Below are 26,225 nucleotides of genomic sequence, written 5' to 3' on the forward strand. Positions count from 1 at the left end.
AACTTCTGTTATAGTTGATAGTTGTCAGACTTGATCAGAGTAACAGTTGTAGCCATTTTAATGTTTTTTTCAGATTGACCTTCTGGTTAAAAACATGAATTTTTTTTGGTACAAATTTGTTAACATTTCTGTGGTGTAGCCATTATCAGTATATGCTGTGTGTTAGTGGAGATCGTGAATGTTGAGGCTTCATGTGGTACATGCACACATTTTCTTTCATGTGCAAGCAAAAGCATAAGGGAAGAGGAGAGAGACACGGAGAGAGGTCTGCTTACTCTTTTGCATTGCTAATGTGTTTCACCTTTGTGTGGTTGAGTGCACAGCTAATTCATGGTAGAGGGACTGGTGTGGGTCAGAGCACAGGAACTAACTCAGGCTTAGTCACAGCACTCTGTCTACTGGCCATGTTGTGACTCACCATTCCTTAGCACACTCTGGGTGTTCACTCCTCCACACACATACATAACACCCCAGAATATATTAGTACATTACATGGATGGAAAGGGACTCTCAAGACAATCATTCTGACACATTATTGCACAAGTTCACACACAGGTAGAAACGTTCACACAGCTCCCTGCTGTTGATTCCGGTCATCTATAATGATGTTCATTTGAAGATGTGTGTGGGAAACAGTCAATAACATCTGCATTGGTTTGAAAAGTGACTTTCTGCATGTATATGGATGACGTTCCAAACGTCAGGGTACCTCTCATCACTTCCTGTCTACTAACGTCTTCTACTTCATGTACAGCAGAGAAGTCAGAATATTGTTGTTGTGGTTACATAAAATGATATTTGACCAGTTGGTTCTTCCATAATATATGCACTGATTAGAGAGCTTCCTGCTATACATTGAATGTAGTTTAAGTTGTGTAATGTATTATACAGTTTGCTGCCTTCATAGCCCTTTATCTCTAAAGCTTGCAGAATAATAGACCTTAGTTATAGGCCTTCAGGGAGGCATAAAACATTAATGCACATGAGTCATCTCTCTGTTTGGGCAAAAAAATAAGATGGCTTTTTACAGGGTGTGTGTAGTAACAATGGTTCTTTGCAGAATACTGTTCAACCAGTTCAAACTGCAAGTCATTCTCCTTTCAGCTTAACAAAAAAGCATGTTTGAGACCTTCAAACACCCTGGTGGATATTGAGTGAGAAAGAGAGCTGCTTCCTCTTAGCTATGTGTGATACATCTACATGTCATTGTAGTTTCTCCCCAATTACCCAAACAATTTGCAGCAGTAGAAACATGTTCACAACAAAAGATTTTTTTTAACTTACTTTACAAGATAATGTTCACACTAATATTACAAAATTGTACAAGTTTGTAAAATTTGAAGCTTGTACTTTTATAAAATGGAATTACAAGAAGCTAAATGCTAATGCTAGCCTCAGATCAGCTGAAACACTCAGTTTATTTAAATCCAGGTTGAAGACTCACTTATTCTCAGCTGCATTTGAATAAAGCACCAAATCCACACTTTTAAGCTTAAATTTCAAAACTTACATTTTAACTACTGATTTTATCTACTGTTCTGATTTTATCTGTTTTGATTTTATATACTGTTTTGTTTGTTTGTTTGTTTGTTTGTTTGTTTTAATCAATTTTAAATCATGCTTTTTATTTGTTTTTGTTTCTAATGTCTCTGTAAAGCACTTTGAATCACCTTGCTGTTGAATTGTGCTATACAAATAAACTTGCCTTGCCTTGCCTATATCAGAAATGAATGTCCCAAGAACTAAGCTCCCAAAACGTTGATTCTGTTCATCTAGATGTACCGTTTTCAGTAGGAGAAATGTTTAGTTACTCATTCAAGTGTCTTACCTGGATGATTGAGCATGCAATCAATTGTACACTATACTTTATCCACTTAGTGTAAAAGATTATTTTTTGCAGCTGTCTTTTTCATTCTATACTATGAGGGGTGAGGTACACCCTGAATAGGTCGCCAGCCTATCTCAAGGTCAACACTAGAATACCAGTAAAACCTAAAAAGAAACAAATATGTCTAGAACCCAAACAATAACATCAGCCAGCTAACTTAGCAAAGTACACAAAAAATATGGAAATTTAATTCTCTCTAAAAACTGTTGGATATATTGTCCAGAGAAAGAATGGATCTGATTTGATAATATTTTTAGATCGAAGATAGATTTCAAAAAGAAACGTTGCTTTCCTTATTTTGAATGTTGATCCAACCATGGTGATCTCCCTTGCAGTATTGAGGGTTGTACAATGAAGAAAGATTAATGGGTTAAGTGTGCTACGTCAAGCACAAACTCAGAGTGTTTTGGGCCACAAACATTTCTCTCTTATCACCTCGCTAAATCACCACGGTAACGTATGCTGAAAACTTGACTTTTGGTTTGAAATTGGCTAAAAGTCTTTCGACTGATTCTTTATTTACATGTTTTAGGTGCAGTAGAGATTTGCTCTTGTATTAATGTGTTGTTACCTTACTAATGTCACGTCCAGCTGTAAAGTGACAGCAGTGCAAACCGCATCACATTGTCACTTGAATCCACATGAACTCCACTGATGATGCAGAAAAGGTAAAAATGTTTTTAAACTTGGTTCAAAGTCTGTTTTATACTGCTGCACACATACCAAGAATACCTCTTCAACCAATAAAATGAATTTCACTTTGATCGGTGACAAAATAAACTGATTTCCACGTCTCCTTTATCAGTGTATGGCATGTTATGCATTAATGTTTAAATGCATCCAGTTTAAGGTGTCACAGCTCTAATGTGTGGCTGTCACCTTAGAAATAACTCAGTGTTTAAATAATTAACTGGAATTTAAATATTTATTTTCTGTTCTTCGCACTAAATCCCCAAATTAATGATTTTCTGCAGCATTAAATACTCGTGTTTTTTGCAGCAATGTTGAATTTTATTTTCTTTGCTTATCCAAGTCATGGTCACGGAGGGGCTGGAAACAAGTCCAGCTGCTGGGCCGAGAGGTAGTGTACACCCTGGTAAGTCCTTTAAGTCTGTGATGCCAGTGTGTTACATTTACTGTTATTTTTCTAATGTTCTTCATAGCTTTTTATCACTGTTGTGCATTATGTCAGGAGTAGGCGGCACTTATAGGCATCTTTTTATGCAGAAGAAGAGTCATATGGCACGTGATCCGCCCCTTTGGGCGTGAACAGAGTCTGAAGCACAAAGCCTGACTTAACCATGAAAATTGATAAACGCTGTCAGCCTGTTACCTCTGACTGGGGTTTTAGGTTTTGTCAATCCAGCTAATGCAAATAAAGCTTGGCTGTGTTGAGCTTCCAATGTAGTATTCCCCTCATGTCAGTTAACAAGCTGAGAGCTAATAACACACATAACGCACAATAAACTACCATAAGAAACGAGAGGACATCTGACAAATATTTTATTATTAACTTCTCACATGACAAGTAGGTTTTTAACCTGAATAAACAGGTTTTGGCATTATTACATAATGTTTAACATGTTAGTAGTTTTACTTCTATGAATATTTTAATGGGCTGTTTTGATTCACCAGCCTTCACATGTGAGAAAACATTAGGAAGGATTTCTAAAACCGGCATAATTGGGGGGAAAAACAATCAAAAACAAACAATTTGAAAGTTAAAACTGGTACAAATCACAGTTGAGCTCTTCACTTTGCCCTCGTTTGTGATACGAAGTCTGAAGAGCGAACAAAGAGTTTGTCTGGGGAGGTTTCTTAGATAAATCTGAGCATCCAGCATCTAAAATGATTATAACAGGTTCCCTTTAAAACACCACCGTTTGGGTTGAATATTTATATTTTATGCTTGGTAATAGTGTTTCTACAGCAAGTGCTGAACCAAACCTGAAGCACATGCATAAATTCACCTTGATAAATTTGCTGTTTTATTACTTGTGCACATCTCATGTACAAAGAATATTTAATACATTTAACTTCATATGGTCTGGTTTCAGTAATCAGGGATAAGGAACTGTGCACGGGCAGGCTGTGAGGAGTTACTTTAATATCTTCATCACAAGCTCCCATCTCTTGGCTCTCGCTGGGCCACATGGTGAAAATAAACTGTCACCGGTGACAAAATTAGAATCAGATGAAAGAAATTTCACAGCACACAAGAGCAGGATGTGATGAATGGAGTCCACTGTATTATAACAGAGTGGAAGAGACCAGACTGAGCTTCAAAGGAGCCCTTGTGAGAATGCAGCTGAGCGGAGAAATGCCATCTCATCATCCTACTTTGTTACGAATGACAGTGAAACAAAAGGAGGATTTTGCTCTCCATATCAGCTCACCTTCTTCTTGTCTTTCTGTGCCGGAGGGAGCAGGGCCCTTGAGCGTTCGGCAATTTTCTGTAAGAGGAGCATATGAAGAGACAGGGTCAAGGACTCTCACAACAAGTAGCACAAATGTGACTTTGTATCTGTGGAACAGCATCTCTTTAGTTCTCTTTTCAGTAAAATTAAATGGCCATAGCATCAATTTCAGGTGTCAAAGGAGTGCATTCAACATGCAAATACCTTCTGGAGATCCCCATATCGCTGCACAGACTCAGAGAGCTCAGTCTTTAGTCTGGTCAGTCGCAGACGGTCTTGCTGTGCAACAAAACAGAATTAGATTCAATTAGCGCAAATGTTGTTTAATCTACTGTTTATTCTTCAAACTAATATTCAGTGAGGGAGGAAAGGGAGCATAAAATACCCGTGAAGAGCCACTGATTATATCAGAGAGCTGTTTGATGAGTTGGCTTGTGCTGGTGATGACTTTGTTGGTTTGCTGCTGAGTGGAGTGCCTGGAAAAAAAACATGGTGTGAAAACAAAAAGAGAAGACATTAGATATGCCAATACTGTATTACTATAATAATATATGACCAGAGAATGTGTGTGTCTATAAATCTATATTTGATTTTGAAAGTGCTACTACACCAATTTGATGGTTGTTAAGAAGGATTTTATTTTAAATACCTCTGCCAAATACGAATCACAACACACGTTTATCAGATAAGACGTCTGTGTAATATGAACAGGGAAGTGTCAGATAATCCAACACAGTCTCATTGTGGACTATTACTACTCTGCGTAGTGTCCACGTAAGGTCCTTTCTGGTCCAGGAAAAGCAGGACTGTTCCATTTAGAACAGCAAGGACCCAAGTACTGCAAACAGTCTTGTGTTTCTCTCGCTCTTTCTCACGCTTTGTGTATATGTATATGTTTGTGTGTATGTGTCCACGCGCCAAACCGCAAGAGTCAAGACTAAATTACTCCCCTAACCATAATCCAATGAATGCAGTGATGGTGACTACATCTATCATCTACACAGATTATGGTTCACCGTATTTAGTCTCTTATAAATCAAACAGTAAATACTGAGTAATATATCTTACTGCAGATACATCCTCATCTTGGAGTAGCCCAAGCTATGGATGGATGGATGCTCCTGCTGCCAGCTTTGAAAATTGTGACTTTAAATACCTAAACAAAGTATTTAAAGGCAGATATTCTTGAGGCAGAAGAAAACTTGTTTTCCCCAAAAAAATAAATTACAACAAAAGCTAACCCTTTTGACTAACTCTTCTGGGACTTTGAGCAACCTTACCCTCAGGTATGTGTGGGTTGAGATTACATTTGACCAGTGGAGAGACTGACTATTACCAGCACTATGATAGAGGTGAAGAGTGTAAAAGCCAAATCCTCTCTGTTCTTTCATGATTTTTCCCTTCAAGCCCCGCTGGGGTGTAAGGTTGAAAGTGCAGCCATATTCATAACTCTGCAGCACATCCGCTGGAAGGCCAGGTTAAGTCAGTTATTAAATATCTAAGCTGTCAGGTCATCCTGGGCTTACACACACCCTGAACTTCCATCCTCCAAACCTGACACTATAACAGGCTGCCCCACAGAGATAGGGAGCTCCACAAACACACCTCTGTTGCAGCTACTCAAATATTGATCTACATAAAGCTGGTGGAAGGACGGGTGGACAAGCAGGTTCCAGTGGACTAGCCCGGAAGGAGCATGTCACTGTCTGTTGTGAGAAAAACCAAAGTGTCACGGGGGGACGTCTGAAAAACACCAGCTATTATCTGTGTGGAACAGGGTTAAAGACGGTTATAAAGCCATGGAAGTTAGAAGAGGTTGAAGTTAGTTTTGCTGCTTAAAATAAAAGTTTTACTGTAAAGAAATAATTAAATTGGACTGCAGCCAACTTCTCCTGACCAAAGTCGTAATAAAGAAGAATTGTTTCTGTGCAGAGGTTTCATATTTATTTTTTAATCAAGATTTAAGACTTTAACCTCTTAACACCTGTCCAATCACCAGTTAACCACTTAAGGGCAAGGTCACATGGTAAAAAAGCACAGTTTAAAGGGATTTTACATCCAGTAAAACTGGCCTTCTCTTTTCTCCTTACTTCCATGTATGCCAGACGATGAGTTTAATACTAATACAAATACTACAAATACAAATACTACAACATATATATGTATATGAATCACAAAAGTCTCCAATCTATAACTTCTGTTATAGTTGATAGTTGTCAGACTTGATCAGAGTAACAGTTGTAGCCATTTTAATGTTTTTTTTTTTTTCAGATTGACCTTCTGGTTAAAAACATGAATTTGTTTTAACCCAGCCAGAATTCTGGCTCCCACTGATTGGGATTACAATCGATCAATCAATGAATCAATTACAAATGCTCCTGATTTCTCCTGATGTGTTTAAAGTATACCATAGTCAATAAGAACACCATTGGTAACACACATACGTTGTAATGAAATCTTGCAACTGCCTCAAGGTCCCCCTACTCAAGATGGCACATGTACAGGCTCGTTTAAGTTTGCCAGTGAACATCTAAACAATTCATAGAACGCCTGGGAGAAAGTGCGTTCGTCAGATGGAACCAAAATCAACTCTTTGGTATCAACTGATCAAGTGTCAAATCAGTCACCTCAAGGCTCATTATACTGTAAGCTACAATAATCGAGTAAAAAACCCAACAGTCAGACAACCACCTGTGAGCAAGCACTTGGTAAATTGGGAATAAAAAACTAATTTTAACAGGAAGAAACCTTCAGCAGAACCAGACTCCGAGTCTGACCAGTTGGGGGTGAGGGGAGAAAGACGGGACAAAAATCAATTCACAACTTTTATGTAATGTGTTTCTTTTGGATTTTTGGTTGATATCCTTTCTCCCTCCATTTAAATGAAACGACCATAAAAAATTACAGACTGTTCAGTTTTACATATAACATACAAATTCACCATGGAATCAAATGATTTCCCCTCCTGTATAAAATCACAGATTTCTAAGTTTTGGTATTGATTTTTCTATATGATCAGCCATAACAGTCGGCTGCATGATTAGAATGCTCAGACAGAGTGCACATACACAGACACACTCACAGGTACACGCACATATAAAAAAAGATTAAGAAATGCTAAACTTCACCCTGATGCATCATCATTTAGCCATAAGGCAGCAAAAGACGTGAAGGATTAGTTTAAAATCACATCCAGCTAATGCTCTGTCATGTTAGCCACTAAGGTGACACAGCAGAGTTGTATGGCTGGTACATAAGGGATCTTAAGGAATGAGAAAAAATCTTTGCAGTTGTGTACTTTGCACTGTACATTCCCCATTGATTTTATACTGCACTTACATACAATACGAAACACATTTAAAAATGAGCAGCAACAGCAACATGACATGGAACCTGTATTCTTTCTTTAATTCTATCCTTAATTTCCTCTGCTAGAAATGTATAGTCCAAATCCAGTCATAAGAATTTGATCAGCTTTCAACTGCTAAACAGTACTGTTCATGAAACTGGACATTACCCACTCTAATGCTAACCCCACTCACCATAGATATCAGTATATTGCCACTAAGAATCATGCCCTCAGTTGTCGCCTTTGCACATTGTACTAATAAGCTTAGAAGTGCTTAGCTTCAATTGGAAAAAATATGTCCTTGAACATAAAGACATTCTCTAGATTTCAAATCATCTCCAAATCAAACCAGTGGATAATAATGTGCTCACTTTCTGGGTACATCTTGTACGAATTTGAGATGTCCTCCATCTAGAATGTAATGATGGTGTTTGGAAAAGTGCCTTCTGAGCCACATGATATTTACTAATTTCCGTACTGAATGCAGGTGCAAATTACCACCAAGACAGTGGGTGGCAATGCCATAGCTTTCCTAATCGGCTTTTAGAGTACATATACATCCCACTTCCAATCAGGTAATGGTAAAGTCTGAATCTAATTGGTGCAAATAGTATTATAATCAGTAAAATACAAAATATTACAATTAATCAATTTAACATAAGAAGGCACAACTAATATATACACATGGTGTATATATTAGAGAGCTCTTTGTGCCAATAAGAAAAAAATATAAATAAATGAAAATCTCTGACAGAAGTAACAAATCTATCGCACAAGCTGTCAGAGTGTCAAGACAATCTCACTAGCAAAAAATATGTCACACAAAGTAAAAAGTAATTTTGTGTGTGTGTCGCACTGGCTGAAGACTTTTATGTGGTGAAATACAGTGGTCTATGTCTTCATATATCCTTGTGTTTATACATCTCATCACATTAGAACATATACAGAAAAAAGACAAAAAAAGTTTGTTTTTTAAAGGTTAAATTGGGCAAGATGCTAAATTAGCATATTTAGCATGAGGCTAAACCAAATCTATAGCATAGATAGGTCAATGCTGACCTTTTTGTAAGTTGCAGTGTGTGAAATTTCACCACTACATGTCAGTAGATTGCAGATTCCAACCAAATTACTTCTATTTTCTGACCCCTCCCAATTCAAGTAAATAATCCCAGCGACAGTGGCTGCCTTAAGACAATCATGCTTTAGTCAGGAATGATCAGAAACATTGAATTTAGACTGCACCCCACAACAACAGTAGCTGACATGTTTCTACTACTACTGAAATAGATCCAGATCTTCCCCGGAGTTTTTCACCATCTGTAGAAGGCCACTTTTTACCTCAGTTCTCAATGACAGGTGAGAAATGTCCATGTCTATTTACTCTGGAAGAGTAAAGCTTTGAGAAAGGAGTCTGATATAGGTTGATAAATCAATGAAGATCTACAAGTTCTGAAATTCCCATGCTTCTAAATATCCCACAGTCAACTGTTACCATATTTTTCAGACCATAAGGCGCACTGTCGATAAACGGGTCTGTTGTCATACATAAGGCGCACCAGATTATAAGGCGCATTAAGCAAAACAAAGTCAGATAAGTCAAACTTTACTCAACTCATTTACTTGCTTCCTCTTCCATACCACTGATTCATTAATGCTGAATTCTCTCCAGCGGCTCTATTCCCATGTTGTTGCAGTATTGATGACTAATGATTAATGATTAATGACCAGTGTTGGGTAAGTTACTTTAAATTAGTAACTTAGTTACATTACTAGTTACTTCTATCAAAAGTAACTCAGTTACTTCAAGTTACTCGTTACTTTCAGAGTAACTAGTTACTAGGGAAAGTAACTTTGGTTTTACTCAGAATTCTCTTGTTAATGTGTTGCTTCCGTAACTGGATACCCAGCAAGATTGCCAGTCTTCTAGCTTGCTTACTTGCCACAAGTGCACTGTGCCACCTACCAAAAGAAAGGAAAAAATAATGTGCACATTTCCACGAGAGAAATCCCACACCTGATTCTATCCTAGCCTGCTTTTTACATCCAACACAAAAACTGCAGTCGTGGTGCTTTCGATTGTACTCAGAACTTGGAAATTCTGCCTTCTGAATAGGAAGATGTAGGTAACACCAGACTGCAGATGAGCTACATACAGGGCTGGACTGGGACAAAAAAATCGTCCCGGGCATTTTGACTAGAGACCGGCCATTATAGGAAAAATCATAAAGCCTTTGAATGAAAACAAACGCTGTTGTGACAGTGATGTACACTGTTCTGATGGTATATATGTATCAATCTATCAATTGTTTGTTGTAAGACTCAGATAATTATTTTTTTAAAAGTGAGACATTTTAAATGAGAATAAGAAAGTATTTCCTTGTGCCCCCCTTTCCCTTTTAATGCCCTACATGGACCCCTGGCAACACTTTGCTAGATCCGCCCCTGCACAGTTACCAGCTGTCAGCTACTTAGAAAAGGATCCTGGGGTTATTTGTCTCTCAGAAACAGTTCATAACTTCCCTTCAACTCATGCATGTTGTATAGAGCGCTTTGAGTACTCCGGGAGAGTAGAAAAGCGCTATATAAGAATCAGTCCAGTCCATTCATGTCACCTAAAAGGTAAACCTGTTTCTCCATCACCTGTTCAGCTCTGATGATTCAGTAAGGACATCTCCTGGTTTCATCTTTATGTTTCCCTCTCACCAGATAACCAAACCGACATCATGACCAGCAGGTTTACAGCTGTGGCTCCAGCAAACATCAGCTGATACTAGAAATTAATATTAAATAAATTCTAACAACAGCTGATCAAACTTAAACGTGCTGCTGTTGTTTAACGCGACATCCGCTGGTTTCCCTGGTTTTCTGGCTCAAAGTGGGCGATAAACAAACGAGAGAAAAGCCAATCAGCTGATCACTGATCAGTTTTATGATTGAAGTAGAAACAGGAGAGGAGAGAATGAGAGGAGAAGAGGCAGCTGTGCAGCGTAAACACAGAATAACTCCAGCTTTGTGTTTTTTTCATTGTAGCTGAAGTCTGGGACAAACTGTGTGTCTTTTCACCTCAATACGAAACGCGTAATATTTTCTCTGAATACGAGACGATTCCGTTTTTTACAGGACGGTTGGCAACTCTAATAACTGACCTTATGAACAAAATAAAGTTCAACATCAGTAACATAGCACCCACCCAGCTGTATAAAAACTCCGTCATGCTAGATAGCACGCAGTACGAAAAAGTCAGCATAACGAAAATAAACTCCACCTAAACTTGGTTTATATCTGACCCAGATGGACTGCAGGTTATAACTTCTTACCTGAAGTTCAGTTCATCTGACACTCTCGGACCAGCGGCCGCTTCGGGTCTCTCCTCTTGCCTCCCTTTTCCTTCCTCCACCTGCTGGCCTCCACCACTTGCTAATGTTATTGAATCTGTGGAAGCTCCGCGATAGCCACCACACGAAGTAACGAATAACGAGCCTATCTAAATCCCAGTAACGAGTAACGCGTTCCCGGTTTTGGCATAATAACTAGTTATCGTGCTCGTTACCACAATAATAACGTAGTTACTGTAACGCGTTACTTAATAACGCGTTAGTCCCAACACTGTTAATGACTAACCTCGTATTGTGGATGAATTATCTCAGTTGTTCTCCTGATTGAAGTCTGGTCTGTTTACAGCATCCTTCATGTGATTGCATTTGTCCCTGACCATCAGGAACCTTCGCGTTAACTTTATCGAGTGGAAAAAAGTTAGCGTTCATCCTCTAGCTTTACTGTGTTTATGTTATGCTAACATAGCTGTGTCGCTAGTGATCACGTAGCACATCATTATGTACCAGCTAGCCCAACTTCAGTAATTCTACAAACATCACTGCTGCTTAGTTTTCTGTCTGCATTTATGTTGGAAGTGATAGCAGAGCTGTATGTTTGAATTTTTTCAGAAATCTCTCAGTCAGAACATGGTATATCATGTTTAGAAGGAAACAAGCGAGCTAACTTCCTGCTAATTTCTTGCTAACTTCTAACTCCGTTAAATTTAATAGATTCTGTTTTCATGGATGCCTGGATGTTAAACTTAATTGTTACACCTGGTAAAGCAGCAACGCTGATCATTTTATTAAAGATGAAAGAATTTAGACAGTTTTTAACTCTCAGTGATGCTGCAGTGTTCGTTTGACTTTGGGACCTGAAGTGGATGGAGTTTTGGACCCAGATTCAGTGTTGCCAACTCCTCAGTAAGGAAAATCGCTATTGGTTGTCCTAAAAGTCGCTAGAAGTCGCTAAATGACGTCATCACCTAATTTGCATAATTGGTCATGCTAATGTAATTGTAACCTACGCTGCTGGAGAGAGAAATAACATCGTGGACGAGACATAAAGTGAGCAAAAAACGTCCTAAATGCATTTAGAATTTATTTAGAACTACAAATTAAATTTCTTTTAGCAATTATTGTTTTTTGTAATGTCACAATTCCAACCCTGCTCCTTTACCCGGGCTTGGAACGGCAAAAGTGACCCGAAATAGGCACTCTGGTGGAGTTACTTTGTGTGTGTGTGTGTTTATAAGTAGTTTTAAACCTGATCCACAAAACAGCATAAGAGTAAAAGAAGAACTGACTGCGTTACAGCACCCGCTGCTTGTTGAGAGTAAAAGCGATATGCGCTTTCACGTCTTTTTTTAGCGACTTTTTTAAGAAAAAAAGTCGCTAGGGGGTCTGAAAACTCGCTAAATATAGTGACAAAGTCGCTAAGTTGGCAACACTGCCCAGATTACTCTGCAAGGCTGCTGACTACGGCAGCCGTAATGCTCCGGCAGTCCATCAAGCAGTGCGGCTTCGTAGCTTACCAAAGTCAGACTGAAACATTTTTTGACAGATTTTGGGGCACCGTGTACCACATAAAATCGGTTCAAGGTCAGTAAGCACAACCAGAATTCATACATAAGGCGCACTGTCAAGTTTTTGAGAAAATTAGATTTTAAGTGCGCCTTATAGTGCGGAAAATATGGTATATTATAAAAACATGGAAGTCATTGGGAACAACAACCACTCAGACACAAAGTGGTAGGCGTGTAAAATCATAGAGCAGAGTCAGCAGATACTAAGGCAGAGTTTGGCAATCTAATGGACAGGTATAGGATTGGCGGTTGCCAGGAGAACAGTACTTATCTGTCTGCATTGTGCCAGGTGTAAAGTTAGGTGGATGGGGGATTGTGTTGGGAGGTTGTTTTTCAGTTCCACTGAAAGGAACTCTTAATGCTTCAGCATAACAAGACATTTTAGACAATTTCTTGCTCCCAACTTTGTGCACTGGTGCACAAAGCATGGTCCATAAAAATCTGGATGAGTAGTGTGGGAAAACTTGTCTGGCCTGCTCAGAGTCCTGACATCAGCCTGAAAAAACACCATTTGGATGAACTGGAGCAGAGATTGTGAACCAAGCCTTCTCATCCAACATCAGTGTCTGATGTCACAAATACGCTGCGAGAAGAATGGTCAAAGATTCCCCAAAACATACTACTAAACCTTGTGAAAATCCTTCCCAAAACAGTTGAAGCTATTATAGCTGCAAATAGTGGGCCGACATCATATTAAACACTGTGGATTAAGAATGAGATACCACTTGAGTTCATATACGCGATGGCACATGATCAAGTACTTTTGGCAATATCTAAGTTTTAGTTGTTCCGCTCTTAATTTTATTTGCAGTGAGCTAATTTTATTTTGAAATTCGTTTTATTTTGAAAACCAGTTTCGGGAAGTCAGCCATGTTTGTTTAGTTCCTAGCGGATCACAAGTGGAGATATTTGATCCGGCGACATCTGCCTTTTGTTTGTGCCATCGACACCACCGTCTGTAAGTATGCATTTGTATTGAATTGTAGGATTGTATTTTATGTATATTTTGTGAAAATATTTGCTGTAGATGAATACTTTAGTAGTTGTGTGCTAACGCTAATGGATGTGTATTGGAATCTAATTTTGTTGTGCTAATGATGCTAGGTTAATTTTAGCTATGTTATTTGTATTTCAGTTTTACTCCATGAGGAAATACTTACTAATTAAAAGGAGTGGGACGCTACATCCAGACTCCGCGCGTTATTTCAAGTGGAGTTAGGCTACTGCTGAATTGTGTAGCGTACACACACAAGGAGAGCAGGATATTAGTAATTAATTAATAACTAACTATTACCTTTAAGAGAATTATAAAGAGATAGGGTAAATGCAAAGCCACCTGAAAGGAAGCCTTTAGATGGCTTTGCCTTTTTCAGGTATCTTTGGCTATTTATTTTCTGCATCTATTACATTTTTGTTGCATTCAGGCCTCAACAGTTTCAAAATATCCCTCTTGGCTTAATTATTTTCTTTCAACAAAACTTCTATGAAAGCCTTTTTTTTTTTTTACTTCCTACTGAGACAGTCCTCAAATAATCACTGGTAAGTCACATGTCTGGAGTTTCCTCCATACTGAGCGCAGACATAAACTCTGTTCACTGACTGGTAACTCAGTCAGGGGCCACTTTTTAATAGGAATTCATTTACAAGGCTGCCTTAAAAAGCCAATAAAGGGAATCCTTTAAAACTTGCAACCATCATCTAAAATATAGTTTGTGCTCTTCTGATGATCTCTAATGGATCATCCATGAGTCAGTAAAACCCTGCCCACCATCGACACGCTGTTACCAAACAATCAGAGCTCGCCCACTTCTGAGGACCCCAAGAGGACCTTTGCAGTATCGCTGCGCAGTGATACATCTGCTAGTCACAATCTTCCCTCACAACAAGCTTGAGAACTAAGCAGCCAAAAACAGCATGCAAAAGACTGGAGCCACTCACACTGTGAATTTCAATCAGTCACCTCAGTTGTGTGTTTCTCCTCCTGGTTGGTGTTTCATATTCCTTTGAGGTCTGACTGACTAGTGAAGGAGAACTGAGGAGCCTGAGAGCAGCTGGCTGCAGGGGGAGGTGTGAGGAATGGAGGAGGATGAGTGTGGAGGACGCACGTGGTGGAGGAGTGGTGCTGTTCTCCGAGTGAAATCATAGTTACAATGCTTTACAACAGAGCTTGATTGGGCTGTAACAAGGATTAAACCACTAACTGTATTTGTTTTTTACATTGACCTCCCACTGGCACAGATAACAATGCAGAACATTTGTAACAAGTCAACATTCACGAAGTGGAGAGCTATGATATTGATTATACTGCTGCGTTGTTTTCATTAAAATCACTCAGTGCTGTTTTTTTAATAACCCCATAGGATGTTTAAAAGGTTTAGCTTTTTTGTGCTTCCTTTTCTCTATTTTTAAAATGTTATGTACATCACTCAGGCCTATAATTCTGCATGCCATGGGAATGTAAAATAAGATCACCTTAACTTGGTGATGATTTTGAATGTATATAAGAAGAATGAATGTAACTTCCAGGTAGTAACACAGTTACCATGAGAGGAACTGTGGTGCTACGTGAGGACGTCACAAGTAGCAAAGAATGTATGTGAGGTAAGTGCGGACAATGAGACAGTGGTAAGGTTTGCAGTAGGAGTGTGAGTTGGGTCCAAAATGAGGGTGGGATTACAAAAGGATCACCTCTGAGGCCCTTTGCGTAGAGTAGGGAGCAAGTGGAAGAGCACCTGTAGGAGTGGAAGTATACTCTGGAGAGTAAAGCAATGAAAGTTTCTTACATATTTGTCAGTGAGAGGGAGACAGGTCAAAAGATGAAAATGCAAGGAGTAGAGAGGGTGAAAGTAGATGAGTTTAAATACCTGGGGTCAACCATCTAAAACCATGGACAGTGCAAGAGGTTAAGAAGAGAATGCAGGCAGGATGGAGTGGGTGCAGATGATTGTCAGAGGTAATTTGTGACAGGATAGCAGCAAGAGTGAAAGGCAAGATTTACAAGATGGTATGGTTTGAAGAGAGTAGCACTAACAAACAGGCAACAGTGCTGAAAGTGGAAGAAGATAACATTTTCATTTGGAGTAGCCAGGCTAGAGAAAATCTTTTTTTTATCTTTTAAAGAACGTTTTTATTATGTGATAACTTGTTTTGCTGGCCATGGCCATGATGAGTGTATGTAAACTTTTGACAGCAGCTGCAAGCTTCAGGATTGATTGGCACTCTGATTTACATTTCATCTCACTGAGGCCTCTTCTGCAATAGCACACAACTAAAAGGTTAGGACCTCTTGTAATGTAATCATACATTAGTTAACTTTTTCAATATATTTCAATATATGAAGGAATTTGAATACACCTAAAGAAATGACAACATTTCCATCCCTTTAGTAAAATTCTAAATGACTGCTTTGCCATAATAGCTCTCCTGCTCTCAGTGAATACTCTAGCTTATAGTAGCTTAAAAATAAAGTCTGTCTGTAATCTTTTACATCCATCGATTCATTTTCTGAATAAATGGCTAGATGGATGGATGGATGGATGGATGGATGGCTATCAAGAGCTACTACACTAGCATGGCACCCTTCATAGCAACCACTAGTGTGTGGAGAGGTGAATGAGAATTATATTGTACAATGCTTTGTAGAGCTGCTAATGTTAAAAAAGTATTATAGGGACACGCAAATTATTTAATTCACTGAAGACTGCGAGGCAAAGATTTTGAAAGCTCCTCAGCATGCTGTTCTTCAGAGAGGTCAAGACTGAACATTTATGGTAGCACAGATTCAAAGAACGAGGTTTGCATATAGAATTAATTTAACTATTCTTCTTAAGCCTTTTGAATTCGCAGTGCAATCTCGTAAGAAAAAAAAATATATAACTGTGGTTGTTTACAAGAAAACTCTGCAGGGTTCCGTTAACAGCGTTCCTCCTTTAGAAAATGTTCCATGCCTTACATGCTGATTTCACATGCAGTGTCTCTTCCATATCCCACTTGACATTTTATATTTACATTTGCAGAGATGTATTTCAAGTGCTTATTGAAACAGACTTTCAGTGAATGTACCATAAAAGTACAGTTCAATTTACATACATCACATACACACAAACACACACACAGAACTGCAGTTTTTGAAATCCATCTGACATTTAGATGTGCAGAAAGTACACCTACTGTTAGCAACACATGGCTGTATGGTATGAGAGATGAACATTAACGTGGGTTTGAGAGGCAGAGTGGATGCTGGCTTGTTGTGTAAGAGTGGAGGAGTAATATGAGGTGCATCCACACACTGTTAATCTCAGCCTGAAAAGATGACCGTCATGTTTTCCTTTCATTTTGCCCTGGCAGAGTATGATGAGTGGTGATTCCAGCTATTTGGTTGTTATCTGTGATATAGTTAAGCAGTTCCAGGTCTAAATAATTTTTCATTTCCTACCTAAAAACAAATGAGGATCAGGACAGAATGGAGAAAAAAAAGATATATATATAGATATATATCGAGTCATAGGCCTTGACAGTATATTTCTTTGCTGAGCTCAGGTGGCTGTCGCTCATGTCAAAGAAACTTTGACATACGTTTCTGCTCAGGCTCACATTTGCCAAAATCTGCATTTTGTCTGGACACAAGACGTCGCACACCTTCATCGTGCAGCTCTTCAGAGTGGCTGATTTGACTGTCTCCTCTGCAACAATAAAACTTGCTTTCACAACAGCTTCACTTTGTGATTTTGCTCTGGTGAAAAACATCTGCTGTCAGAAATGTCAGATTCTTCTTTAGCTCTTCTTTCTGTAGTTTCTGCTCTGCATTTAGGTTTTTCAGCTTATCCTGATGTTTTGTCTCATAGTGCCGTCTTAAATTAAATTCCTTAATTACACCACATTAGCTCCACAAATAAGACATGGGTTTACCAGCAATGTCAGGTTGCCAGGTCTCTCTTGGAAATGAGATTTTAATCTCAATGAGATTTTTTACCTGGATAAATAAAGGACTAATAAATAATAAAAAAAAATGTTTGTAAACATATTTTCAGTCTGGTGCAAAGTTGGCCAAAAACAAACAAGAGAGATGGACTCGCGACAGAAAAGCCGATCAGCTGATCATTGATCAGTTTCATGATTGAAGTAGCAGCAGGAGAGAGAGAGAGAGAGGCAGTCGCTCCATATATCGGTTGTTAAGTTTAACGCTGGAATGCTTTACAAACATTCAGAGATGAACTTACACACTTGCTTTACTTCTCTCTGGGATAACTTTCTCCGAAATGAAATGACGGTTTGGTAGCGAGGCTCCAGTCTAAATGCTCAACCAGACCACCGACAGGTCTCGCACGCCACAGCCGCTCTATCAATTGACGCATACTGCTCCGACGTGCAAAGGTTATGAGCTGAGTTATGCCATGTCGAAAGTTTTGTGAGGTGTTTTCGTGATATTTAATGGATCGGATTACATTTTTTATTTCTCTCCAAAATCCGATCCAGTAATTTAGGTCAGTATCGGACCAATAACGATACATAATATCGGATCAGTCCATCCCTAATCAGGACCTGATCGATGATAACTGGCTGAAGAGCACTGCATGACCGCCCGGTAGCACAAATAAAGGGGTATTCATCCAGACTGGCTAACTCTGAGAAGAACAATCCTTATCATTAAGGATACCCATAAAGATGTAACACTATCAAAATACTGGATGATTACCTGCCTTCCCACAACATGGTAGCTCCTATTAAGCATTGTAGTAACCAATGGGCCAAAGCAGCAAACTCCTGGTTGATAAAACAGTACATCATGACTCTAAGACCAGGGAGACCAACATATGAGCATTGGCATATTGACTACAAGACCGTCTATGTCTTCAATTCAATTCAATTCAATTTTATTTATATAGCGCCAAATCACAACAACAGTCGCCTCAAGGCGCTTTGTCTTAGTGCTTCACAGATGGAAACTGGAGTGCTTGGCAGTGCACAAGGTTGATAGTGTGCTAATAACACTAATCAGGAACTAAAAGGAACTGTGGACGAAGACACTGGAAGCCAACTCAAAGGCAATTGCCCAAGTCACCATCAAGTGCAGAATATACCGAGGTGATGTACTATTACTGAACTGCCATTTTGCATAGGCATTGAACGACTAAGTCAGCTTGTCACTGCCAGTTTCTCTTTCAAAAGTGACAATTTAGGGATGTTACTAGGATTAGACGAATATGGACAAATGTTGATCTGAACTGAAGGGTTGGAGTTAACAGAAGGGAGAATAGCAGCACTATATGCCACAGCGCTCAGGACTGCTGTGGTAAAACCTCGGTAATAGCTTGGATACTACCGGATACTTTCATTACTCAACCAAATGACTTCTTCAATCTCAGCTGACTGCAGGTTTCCCAACCTTTTAAACAGCACATTTGCATAATGACTGAAACTAGCCCCACTGGCAAACAATGGGCTGTAAGGTAATTTTCTTGATCATTAATATACAAACTGTCACGAACATTGATTAACAACCACAGATCAAAGACCATTGATCAATGTCCATGAGTCCCATTCACAGAGAGTTGGGGAATGGCTGCAATAACAGCATTGTATGATGGTGACAGATGTACCCTTAGGACCCCTCCTCGATTCAGAGATGGTCTTTCCCTTTTCACATAAATGGCCTCCTTGACTCTCCGCTCAAACCAGCGTTTTTCCCTGTCCAGGATGTGAACATCCTCATCATTGAAAGAGTGTCTGTGTCTGTGTTGTGCCATCCACTTCGCCAGAGGTTCTTTGGTTTCCCCGATGAATAAATCCTGCCAATCCTCCTGGCACTTAACAGTGTACACTATGTTACTCTGTTTGTGTGGGGAGACCCGATCCTTGGGGTGGACCAATTTTTGGCGCAGCGTGTTTTGGGGTTTAAAAGCCACAGAGACACAGTGTTTAGAAAAAATGACACATACGACATACATTATGGCGCTGGCACGGCAGGCAGCCTTAACCCAATTTCCCTCGGGATGAATAAACTATGATCAATCAATCAATCAATACGGGATCACTACAGGTTTTCGCTTAGGCAGCGGTTGTCCTTCTCTCCTGGATCGGCTGGAGCTTTCTTTTGGCGCCTTCCCAGCTTTGACAAAAGTCCAGCTGGGCTAACCACATTTACTCAAGGCCTTCTTGATGTGATGTTCTTCTGCTTCCCTGGCCGCTGTGTCTGAGGGGATGGTGTTCGCTCTGTGTTGTAGCGTCCTGATGACACCCAGTTTGTGCTCCAGTGGATGATGAGAGTCAAACCTTAAATACTGATCCGTATGTGTAGGTTTACAGTACACATCAGCTTTTAGATGTCCCCCATTACTGATGGAAATCTCACAATCTAAGAAGGCTTACCTGCTACTTTTCATATCCTCCCTGGTGAATTTGATGTGTTGGTCCACCGAGTTAATGTGATCCGTCAATTGTGGTACGTCCTGAGATTGGATTTTCACCCAGGTGTCATCCACATATGTTAACCAATGGCTTGGTGGTGTTCCAGGGTAGATAGCAAAGCCCTCTTTTCCACTTCTTCCATGTACAAATTGGCCACGATGGGTGAAACTGGGGAACCCATGGCACACCCATGTTTCTGCCTGTAGTACTGACCCTTGTATGTGAAATAGGTGCTTCGTCAGAGGTTGTTTGGTTTCCGTGATGTATAAATCCTGGCAATCCTCCTGACACTCTGTTTGTGTCGGGGGACCCGATTCTTGGGTTGGACCAATTTTTGCCGCAGTGTGTTTTGGGGTTTAAACCACAGAGCCTTGGCGTTTACAAAAAATGTGTCTCAACTGTTCTGATACTCCTGACACATAAGGATTATGGAGGGTTTTCGCTTAGGCAGGAGTTGTCCATCTTCTCCCCTGGATCGCCTGGGACCATTTTTTAGGTGCCTTCCCAGCTTTGACAAATGTCCAGCTGGGATGGTGTTAGCTGAGACTAAATAAGTCACTAGGATGAGTGACAAAACATTTCTCCCATTGAAAACGCTACATCCAGATGAACAGAATCAACTTTTCAGGACTTCCTTCCTGGATGATTGAGCATGCATCAAGACAACCTGGATACTTCTGTGCTGAACTAGGTTGGCCACTGGCAAATCTATCATTTTTAGATTTTTTTCTGGAAAAACTCGTTTCTAATCAGTTACATATTTTTTTATTTCTTACAACATAAACAAGAAATATCAGTCTGAGTTGTAGTCTAACCACAGTACAGAAACTACATTAGCCAAGATCTTAAATGTCCTTCCATATGAGTCAGAACAGGCTCTCAGTTTTAGTTCTACTTTATTAAACTGCTGTCTTTGATAATGTAGATCACTCCATTCTAAACAGACTTCACAATTTGATTTGTCTCTCTAATGCTAAACTGGTGTCAATCACATATCCGTTGTAAGTATGGAGGATCACTCATCTAAAAATGACAAAAAATAAATTTTGGTGTCCCTTAAGGTTCATCTTTAGGTCCAACACTTTTTCCATTAACTTCTGTGATTATGCTGATGACACTAGGCTGTGTCTCCTGATGACCCTGGGCCTATAGGCTTTTTAAATTGCATTTCTGGTAAAGAAATGAAGAAGGTTCTTTGTTGCCCAGAAGATGAAGATCTGGGCAACAAAGAACAAAGATGGGCTTTGGGCTCTCTCTAAGAGTAACTAAGACTACTTTTATCACCTCAAGACAATTGAGAGAAAAAATGCCCATTTTTTGGCAGGTTTTTCTGTAGAGAAGAGCTGAGGATAACAGACACTGTTAATGCTTTTTAAGCCAAACTAAAGACTTAACCTTTATGACCTGGCTTTTATTTGCTCACACCTTTTGCCTTGTTTTAATTATTTATTGTTTTTAATATTATTTATTTATGTATTGTGCTTTCTAATCTTTTGCATTTATTCATTTAATGTTGTTACCTAGTCCCTGTTTTTTCCTCACTGACAAGAACACACTGCCATCTCTGTGTGTTTGAGACACACAGAGAGAGAGAGAGAGACTATCCTGGGGCTGTTTTTATTTTGCACATGTTGTTGTTGTTCTGTAGTCCTATATTAATAACATTTTCACTTATTGATTTGATCTAAAGTTCTAGATTTTCTCAGTTAAGGTCAATGTTCACGGTTCAGCAATAAGAAGAGAAAGGGGAAAGTTCCAAGGCAAAAACCACTGTTGATCAAAAACAGCAAGATAATCCCCAAGACTTTTGGAAACATACGCTGTGGAATGACAAAACAAAAGTTGAACATTTTGAAAGGTTGGCGTTTACGTTATATCTAAAATAAAAGTAATAAAGCATTTCATAAAAACAACCTCACACCAACTGTCAAACATGGTGGTTGTAGTGTGATGGTCTGGTGCTGCTTTGCTGCTTCAGAAACTGACTTGACTTGAGGTTCTGAAGTGGCCTAGTCAAAGTTTGGACTAAAGTTAGATTTAGATGCTTTGGTATAGTGTACTCGTAAGAACTGATATGTGTATGAACTTATACAAAATGCAGCAAGATATTAAAAAACAGTTTTATTGATTAAAAAACACTATATCGGATTCATATCGGCATCAGCAGATATCCAAATTTATGATATCGGTATCGGACATAAAAAAGTATCGTGCCATCTCTATTCAGGATACAGTTACTTTTTTGAAATTAATTTTCCTGTTTCATATGTTAGGCTATGCCCTCTCTACCTTTGGTTTCCACACCGGTGGAAAACCAAACAAAAAATGCATTAAGAGGCTTTAATGCCTGTGTCTCAATCTCGCGACCCATGTCACCTCTACTTGCATCCCACATAATGACGTGAAGAAACATTTTTACAAATTATTCACAAAAATAATTTAATATGAAGGCAATAGGCAGAGTGTTACAGGCGTAGCCCCAAAGAACGTAGCTTCATAGGCAGTGTAGTCCGTTCTGCAGGGAAAATGGACGGCCATACCCGCTATGTGTCTGTGAGCGAGGGAGGGAGAAAAAGGAGAACCAAAAAGTACGAGCTGTCACCGAGCAGAACAAAGCAAACAATAAGTTCTGTTGGAGCAGCCTTTCAACGCCTCTCCCTAGCTGTGTCCCAAAACGTCGACTGCATCCTTTGGAGGACCCGGCCTTCGTGGTCTACGTGGGCCGGGTCCTTCGAAGGCCGAGAAGGCCAGAAGTGTGAGGCTGTGAAATGGGACGGTCTAGCCTTCAAATTTGCGTCACCGCTGTCTCGGTGGAGTTTAATCAACTCGGCCGTCTGCTCCTTGCTATCTAAAATATAACAGGACACTGGCGTAAATTCTCGACCGTCTCACACTTCTGTTTAATCAGTTTTCTGTTTGTCGTTTATTCAGCTGTGTGAAAATCCTGGAGGAACCCGATGGATTAATAAGGTTTTGTTTAATCTAATAACTTTGATCTCAGCCAAACCGATTTACTCATGAAGCCGGGAGTCCGCTGCTCTCGCTGGCTCGAGAGACCATTGAACCCCCCGGCTTGCTATCGAGCGGGTGGGTAACAGACGTCTCCAAAAACGTCGGCACACTTTTGCAAATATGCGACGTCTTGATAAACCAAGCAGATATTTGTAATTTACACAGCTACTTTCTCGCCTGAAAACACGTTAAAAGTTTATTTTGTGACCCAGAAAGATTAATAAGACTAATTTTAAAACTCAGTAGCGGCCGCCATTGTTGGCAGCTGAAATTTGGCTGGGCCGCGCTATGAATTCTGGGATATGGTGGGCCACGAAGGACACACCGACCCATCCTTCAAATTCGGGGAAATGAAGGACGCATTCGTCGGCCGCATTTGAAGGAGTCGACGAATTGGGACAGCCTTCGTCGCCTGGCTGTGACGTAATTGGCCTTCAAATGCGGCCTCCGGAGGATGCAGCCGGCGTTTTGGGACACAGCTTCTGTCTCTGGCTAGCAAAGTTAACCCAGACAACAAAGTAAAGCTAGTTTTCGGCTACGAGCCCGACACGAACCCGACACGAACCCGACACGAACCCGACGTATTAGCTGATGTTTTTAACGAACACCTTTTATTGCATGCAATGCACAGACACACCAACAGGCGATCGCAACGCTGAATGCAGACACAGACAGACAGTGGAAAGACATTACTTGAGGGTAAACAAAAAGAAGAGTTTTGTGACAAAATAAAGCAAATACCTATGTCAGCATCAACAGCCACAAAGAGAAGTGAAATATTAGCTCAGGATGTACTATCCCAGCTGGAAGAAGCTATTCATAAGACACCATGTGTGGGCTTGGCTGTAGATGAGTCCACTGACGTGTCTGACAATGCTCAGCTGTTAGTTTATGTAAGGTTCTTCAACAACGATAAGAAAGAGTTCTGTGAAGACCTGCTAGGTGTAACTTCCCTTCAGAGCACTACAAGAGGAGAGGATATCTACCTGGCCATTAAGGAAATGTTAACAAAGTGAGGCATAGAGCCAAACCAAGTGGTTTCAATAACCACAGATGAAGCCCCTGCTATGATGGGGAGAGAGAAGGGAGCTGTAGCAAGAATGAAACAGGACAGTCCTGTGCTAATCTCTTACCATTGCCTTATTCATCAGTCTGTTTTATGCTCCACCCTGTCAGATGAGTATGCTGAGGTGATGAAAACAATGATGAAAATGCTAAATTTTCTCAGGGCATCTTCTTCTTGTCAGCATTACATGCTCAGGGAATTCCTCAGAGAAGTTGGTGCACACGCTGATGATCTTCTGCTTCACAACAATGTGACATGGTTCAGCAAAAGGCAGGGCATTGGAGCGATTTTGGTCCATCAGATGTGAAATAGCATCTTGGAAGAGCTGGAACGTCAGAGAGCAACAAACTTTTCTCTCTTTTTAAATGATGGGAAAAACATGGATATTGTGGTCTTTTTGGTTGCTATCACTTCACGCCTGAATGAACTGAATTTGAAGCTGCAGGGCAAGGACAAGTCAATTTGTGAACTGATGACAGCTGTCCGCTCCTTTCAGAGGAAACTTGAAGTGTTCAAAGAAGACCTGCAAGGAGACTATGCATACTTCCTCTATGTGTCCTCTTATTGTTGATTTTGTTGATAAGCTGATTGCAAACGTCAACAAACGTTTTGATAGCTTCAGCTTTGGACAGCAGCTCACCATGTAAAGAACCCATTTCTCATCACTGATGTCAGAGGGTTCTCAAAGGAAGTCACACAGCACTTCAAGTGGACAAATGTTGGGCCTCTTCAAATGCAGCTGGTTGATCTCCAAGCAAATGTGGCCCTGAAAGAGCAGTTTGGAAGAACTGAACCTGCCACTTTCTGGCTCCAAATGGTGTCTGAGACAGCTTTCCCAAATCTGAGGAAAGTAGCCCTGCACATCTTGACCATGTTTGGATCCACATACAGCTGTGAGGCAGCTTTCTCCACAGTGAACATAATAAAAAATAAATATCGTTCCAGGCTCACCAATGAGCACCTACACATGTGTATGAGAGTGGCCCTGACACCATTCCAGCCCAGATTTAAAATCCTAGTAGAGCAAACTAAAGCTCAATTCTCTCACTGAACAACAGAAATTGGGACAGTGGAATATAAGGGGGAAAGAAAGAGAAACTGTAAAATTGTTAAGATGTTTTGATGTTATCTGTTGAAAATGTATTAGGACTGTTATGTCGAGATGTAAAAGGGAAAGAAAAAGGGAAACTCAAGCTGCTGCTGCTGCTATTCTTTTTCTGAAATTAAGCACTTTGTGTTAAGATGAGCAATTTAGCAATTTTATTTCTTTTCTCCAATTCATTTTAAACTGCAGCCTTACATCTAATGTAGGCCTACTGTGTGTTTCAGTGTTAACAATAAATTTTGCTGAAATGTTTTTAACTTGTATTTTCATTGATTTGACAGTCTATTGTTCATACATTCAGATATTTATTAAAAAATCACAATCATAATGCAAGTTAGACATTATGATGTGCTGGACCTCTGCTTGAGAAGATTTTCTCCAAATGGACCTTCTCAAATTTTAGTTTAATACCCCTGGTCTATGTGCTTTGTTCTTGCATGATCAACTGGATTTTTGCAATTGCAATTGCTCCTTGATTGTCCTCCAGGATCACTGTTGCCGTGGTCTTTATTCCAAGCTCAGTTAGTAATCGTCTTAACCAAACTCCTTCTTGTGCAGCTTGGCTCAAAGCAATATACTCAGCCTCTGCAGTTGAAAGTGCAACTGTTGCTTGTTTCTTGCTAAGCCAACTGACTGCTTTGCGACCTCTGGGCCCATAACCTGATGTTTTTAACGAACCCCTTTTATTGCATGTAATGCACAAACACACCAACAGAGGGCAGTAATATCCCTTCAACATACATTGTAAAATTACTATTACAACATTAGCCACAGGTCCCTTTACTACGGTTCGGAGCTGCGGACCTGTTTTATATACGCGTGGAATAGTTTTCTATATGAGATCACTGCAAAAAGTGCAGCCTTACCTAATGTCCACCCCACTGTTACTCAGTAATAGTAATAAATCACACAGCAATAGTACATTCATGTAGTTGTAAAAAGCATGATAATATATTAAGTAATCAGAAGTATTCTGTTCCGTTACTCTCATTGAGTAACGGAACAGAATACGTTACAAAATACATTTTGGGGCATGTATTCTGTAATCTGTAGTGGAATACATTTTAAAAGTAACCTTCCC

The 26,225-nt window shown here is 39.8% G+C and overlaps 1 protein-coding gene across 2 annotated transcripts in view; it reads right to left on the reverse strand.

Annotated features, from left to right (window-relative positions):
- The window catches only part of tsnare1 (T-SNARE Domain Containing 1), a 250,202-nt gene that overhangs the window by 115,854 nt on the left and 108,123 nt on the right, over positions 1–26,225 (reverse strand). For both annotated transcript variants that reach the window (XM_087837141.1, XM_035913745.2), the window contains exons 5-7: positions 4,691–4,781; positions 4,510–4,584; positions 4,285–4,341 (exon numbers count right to left, since the gene is read on the reverse strand). In XM_087837141.1, the coding sequence (XP_087693267.1) occupies positions 4,285–4,341; positions 4,510–4,584; positions 4,691–4,781 (223 nt within the window). The remainder of the gene's footprint in view (positions 1–4,284; positions 4,342–4,509; positions 4,585–4,690; positions 4,782–26,225) is intronic.

The sequence above is a fragment of the Neolamprologus brichardi genome, unplaced genomic scaffold (genome assembly GCF_056152115.1).
Source record: "Neolamprologus brichardi isolate AB-2024 unplaced genomic scaffold, ASM5615211v1 NODE_ptg000008l+_length_2720982_cov_1, whole genome shotgun sequence".
NCBI lineage: Eukaryota > Metazoa > Chordata > Actinopteri > Cichliformes > Cichlidae > Neolamprologus > Neolamprologus brichardi.